Genomic DNA, 4,726 nt, shown 5'->3' with positions numbered 1-4,726 from the left:
AAAAAAAAAAAAAAAAAAAAAAAAAAAAAAAAAAGCAAAAAGTTCATGGAAAAATAGAATTAAAAGATATAATATATACCAAAATCAACTCAAAATGGGTTAAAGACAAATGTAAGACCAGAAACCACAAAACTTCTAGAAGACAACATAGGTAAAATACTTAAGGACATAGGACTGGGCAAAGATTTTATGAATAAGACTTCTGCAGCATGGACAACAAAAGCAAAAATGGACAAATGGGATTATATCAAACTAAAAAGCTTCTGCACAGCAAAGGAAGCAATCAACAGAGCAAAAAGACAACCTGCAGAATGGGAGAAAATGTTTGCAAACTATGCATCTGACAAGGGATTAATATCCAGAATATACTAGGAATTCAAACAACTCAATAGTAAAAAAAACAAATAATCTGATTAAAAAGTGGGCAAATGAGTGGAATAGACATTTCTGAAAAGACATAGAAAAGATCAACAGGTATAAGAAAAATACTCAATATCACTAACCATCAGAGAAATGCAAATCAGAACCACAATGAGTATCACACCTCACCCTAATTAGAATGGCTATTATCAAAAAGACAGAAAATAACAAATGCTGATGAGGATACAGAGAAATGGGAGCTCTTATATACTGTTGGTGGAATGAAAATTAGTACAGCCATTATGGAAAACAGTATGGAGGTTCCTCAAAAAACTAAAAATAGAACAACTAAGATTTGGAACCAACCTGAATGTCATTCAATGGATGACTGGATAAAGAAAATGTGGTATATATATATACACACAATGGAATACTACTCAGCCATTAAAAAGAATGAAATTCTGCCATTTGCAGCAACACAGATGAGCTTGGGGAAAATTATGGTAAAGTGAAATAGCCAGGCACAGAGACAGAAATACCACATTCTCACTCTTATGTGGAAGCTAAAAAAGTTGATCTCATGGAAGTAGAGAGTAGAATAGTGGGTACTGAAGGCTGGTAAGGAGAGGGGAGATGGGGAGAGGGTGGTCAATGAATACAAACTTGTAGAGATAGGAAGAATAAGATCAAGTGTTCTATAGGAATAAAGGGAGACCACAGTCAACAGCAATTTACTGTATAACTTCAAGTAGCTGGTTGAGAAGATGTAGAATGTTCCCAACAGTAGGGGGTGACAAATGTCTGAGGTGATGAAAATGCTAAATACCTCTATATTATCATTGTGCACTGTATAAATGTACCCATATATCACATTATACTCCATAAGTATGTAAAATTATCATGGGTCAATTAAGAAAAAATAAATTAAAAAGAAAAATATTTCAGAGACAGAAATAGATAAGAAGTTACCAGAATCGGGGGTGGGGTAGATTAGGGGGTGAATAATGAGAAGTTATTCCTCAATGGGTACAGAGTTTATGTTTAGGATGAAAAAAAGGTTTTGGAAATAGACATAGGTGCCAATTCCACAGCATTGTGAATATAATTCCACGCAACTGTATATTTAAAAATGCTTAAAATGGCAATCCTTATGTTATATACGTTTTACTACACTAAAAAAAATTGGAAAAAAAAAAAGATAACACAAATCTTTCCAGAAACTTTTTGAAGTGCCCTCACATTATACTGAAGAAATCTATTTAGCAGATTTTCATTTCCAGGAACATAGCACAATCCAATAAACTATGAATGAAGCCAACCTATGGCTAAAAAAGAAAGTTGTATCTAGGTTTTAAAAGCCAAATCTTAACTGTACTTTGATTACTCAGAAATCTCATAAGATCTAGTTAGCCTAGCAAAATGAATGAGAATTTTAGATAGTACACATGACTAAAAATTAAATCTCAAATTTAAAAGAATTTGGTTACTGTGATAAGTATTCAGATACTACAGATTTCAACTTACATGTTTTGAAAGTAAAACTGTACGGCAAGGAACTTTACAAATCAAGCATTCATCCTTTTTACCTATAAAATAAAAACAGGTATTATTATATTACACTGATTAGTGCTTTTAAATATGTTTAAATTCAGACTTGAAATTACAATGCTTCTTCAAGAAATACACAGGATTATAGCACTTTAATGTTTTCATGTTCAAACAGGATGAGGTTGGGGCTATGAATACAGTTGGAATCAATTATGAAATTAATTCCTTTTTTCCTGCTTTGCAATCTTGCCCAAAAATAATGACCAAAAAAGATCAACAATACTTAAGGTTAAATGTATCCCAAATATTTATTACAATTCAGTTTTATGGAGATATCTAAATTTAAAATTTCTAACTATTCAAAATGAAAATAACTCCTCCAACCCCACTCAAAAGATAAAATGAATTTTGTTCTGCCCCTCTCAATCTCACCACTACAACAACACCACAGAAGATGTCCAAACACCCAGGACAGACCACTCCTCCAGTCACCAGATACATGTTTTATTGAGCTCCTACTACCGGTATGCCACTGCTAGGGCCTAAGAATGAAAGGTTAATATGTCCTGCCTGCTAGCATGCATCTAATCCACCTGTGCTGTTTCCAGGGTCTCTGCCCCAGATCCAGAATGATTCTATCACCTACTGTACTGTCTTCCTCTCCCTGGAAAACCTGGACCTCCAAGTGGCCAGCAATTAACATCAGCCTTGCAGTTCCCACTTTGCCCTCCAGGGATGTCCATGAGCCCAAGTCAGCACCTCTGCCACGACCACCCACTGGACCCCCACACATCCAGGGCATCACTGTGAAAACCCAGAATTCCTCCCTACACTTCCAGCTCCTTCTCATCCGGGGCCTTGCCTCCTCCTCACACCGTTGAGCTTTACTTCTTCACTAGCCAGCTTGGAGCCCAGGCCCAACCTGTTGCTGTCGTAGTCTCCACAATCCTTTTTCTTCCAGGGAGCACGCCCAGACCAAACCTGTACGAGTCCAACTGCTGTCTTTCTTCCCCTCTTCTGGTCCAATGCAGCTAAGAACAGGGGGGGGAAACCACTTAACTGAGAGGTGGATCCATAGATTTGTGGATTCCAACATTGCTGAGTCTGCAACATGCTGGGCAATCCTTCTGTTTTTTGGGGGTATATCCCCCCCATTCCCTATAGGGGATGTTCCAACAAGCTCCCTCATATCATATACTGAGGAAAAAAGAAGCCCCTGGTTATGACCTACCTCAATTTCCCTGCTCTCTCCTCTAGACTTACATACCACAGAACAAACCAATTCACTCTGCCTCCTTTCTGCCTTGGGGAGGGGTCTCCTCCAGCCCAAGCCCAACCCTTCATTCATCTCTGTGTTCACACTCATCTCAGTATCCACAGCACTTGGCACATGGAATGGTGTCCCGGTGTGGAACGAGTGGTCCCCTTCTAAGAGCCTCCAGAATGATGTCCTTTCCTCTCTTCGTACAAGCACATTCAAGTCATGCTCAGCCTAAAAACATCCACCCTCAACAGTATGTTCTGGCCTCCTCTCTCTCTTCAACTGCAGATTCTGGGGCAAGAAAATTCCTCTTATGCACTATCAGTCAGAAGCCCTGCAACAGATTAACCCAGCGACTCATAAAAAATCTAAATTGGGGGAGAATTAAGAGACCTGATAGAGGAAATTATGTGCAGCTAACAGAAAGACGAAGGGTTTGATACATGGTACACAAATAGCACTTAGAAGTTAATTAAAAAGTATCACTCCAATAAAAGGCTGTGAAAGGACCCGAATGAGCAATTAGCAAAAGTGCAAATAGCCAATAAATATCTGAAAGGAAATCCAAGGCCACTAATAAGAGATGCAAAAGGAGAGGACAACGGCACTCACGAGTAGATGCTGGGAATACAGATGGACACACCCTTTCTGGTAACTACGCAACCTTAAAAAAGATGATACTAATTTATTTTAACACGGAAAGAGATCCATGTCTCAGTAAACAATAAAAGTAGATAACTAGATGATACAGTGCATCATCTTTGTTTGAAAAATTTGCACCTGTAGAAAAAAGTCTGAAAGCATCAGCACCAGAGCGTAAGGAGGGCTTACCTCTGAGCAATGGACCACTGGCAGAGCTACAGAGCTACAGTCAGGGATCTGCCCAGAGGCCCATCCATCCCTTTTCACAATTCTTTGTCCCTGGATTCGGTGTGCTTCCATTGCGCAAAATGCTTCCAAGGCGCAACATCTGTGGCTTTTTGAGGGAAAGAACTGAGGCTACTAGAACCCGTGCTGGCCTCAGGCTTCAAGAGCCACAAGTACCTGGAAATCGACCCCCCGCCCCAGCCCTTAACCTGGGTATTGCTGGCCTCAAAAGCCAGGGCACTCTGAGCCTTGGCATGGCAGCACCCAACCACGAACGCCTTTGCATCTCCATCAGTCTAACATTACCTCAGGTCGCCTGTGATCCGTCACTAGCCCAGGGACACTTCCAAACATCAGTTATCTGACTCCACTGGGATGTCCACCTCATCAACACCTCTGCTTTATTTTTTTACCCAACATCTTTCTCCTATCTTTACTCACTGTCTTCAGAAAGATGCTCTCCACAGGGCTCTAACCTTACCTCCTTCCTCCTCCGTCTTCCGCACTCTGCACACTCCTGAATCTGGGCCCATGACCTCCCGGCCAGTGGCTCCCCAAGCGCGTTCCAGGCCGTCTGCACTTCCAGACGCCAGCGGCACACACGAGCTCGGGAGCCTCCCCCTCAGCCCCGCGCACGCCGCTCCCCCACCCCCTGGGCCGCCCGGCCGGTTCCCTCCACAGCCCCCGCCG

The 4,726-nt window shown here is 41.2% G+C and overlaps 1 protein-coding gene across 2 annotated transcripts in view; it reads right to left on the bottom strand.

The window, feature by feature from the left end:
• RNF212 (ring finger protein 212) overlaps positions 1 to 4,594 on the bottom strand; it is a 51,146-nt gene extending 46,552 nt beyond the window's left edge. For both annotated transcript variants that reach the window (XR_550253.1, XM_008569287.1), the window contains exons 1-2: positions 4,518 to 4,594; positions 1,885 to 1,946 (exon numbers count right to left, since the gene is read on the bottom strand). Coding sequence is in view for 1 of the 2 variants with exons in the window: in XM_008569287.1 (XP_008567509.1) it covers positions 1,885 to 1,946; positions 4,518 to 4,569 (114 nt within the window). In the remaining variant the exon portion in view is untranslated. The remainder of the gene's footprint in view (positions 1 to 1,884; positions 1,947 to 4,517) is intronic.
• Between the last annotated feature and the right edge of the window lie 132 nt (positions 4,595 to 4,726).

The sequence above is a fragment of the Galeopterus variegatus genome, unplaced genomic scaffold (genome assembly GCF_000696425.1).
Source record: "Galeopterus variegatus unplaced genomic scaffold, G_variegatus-3.0.2 Scaffold26, whole genome shotgun sequence".
NCBI classification, from domain to species: Eukaryota; Metazoa; Chordata; class Mammalia; order Dermoptera; family Cynocephalidae; genus Galeopterus; species Galeopterus variegatus.
Note: the sequence above shows the minus strand (reverse complement) of the source record. Positions and strands in the feature narration are given on the sequence as shown.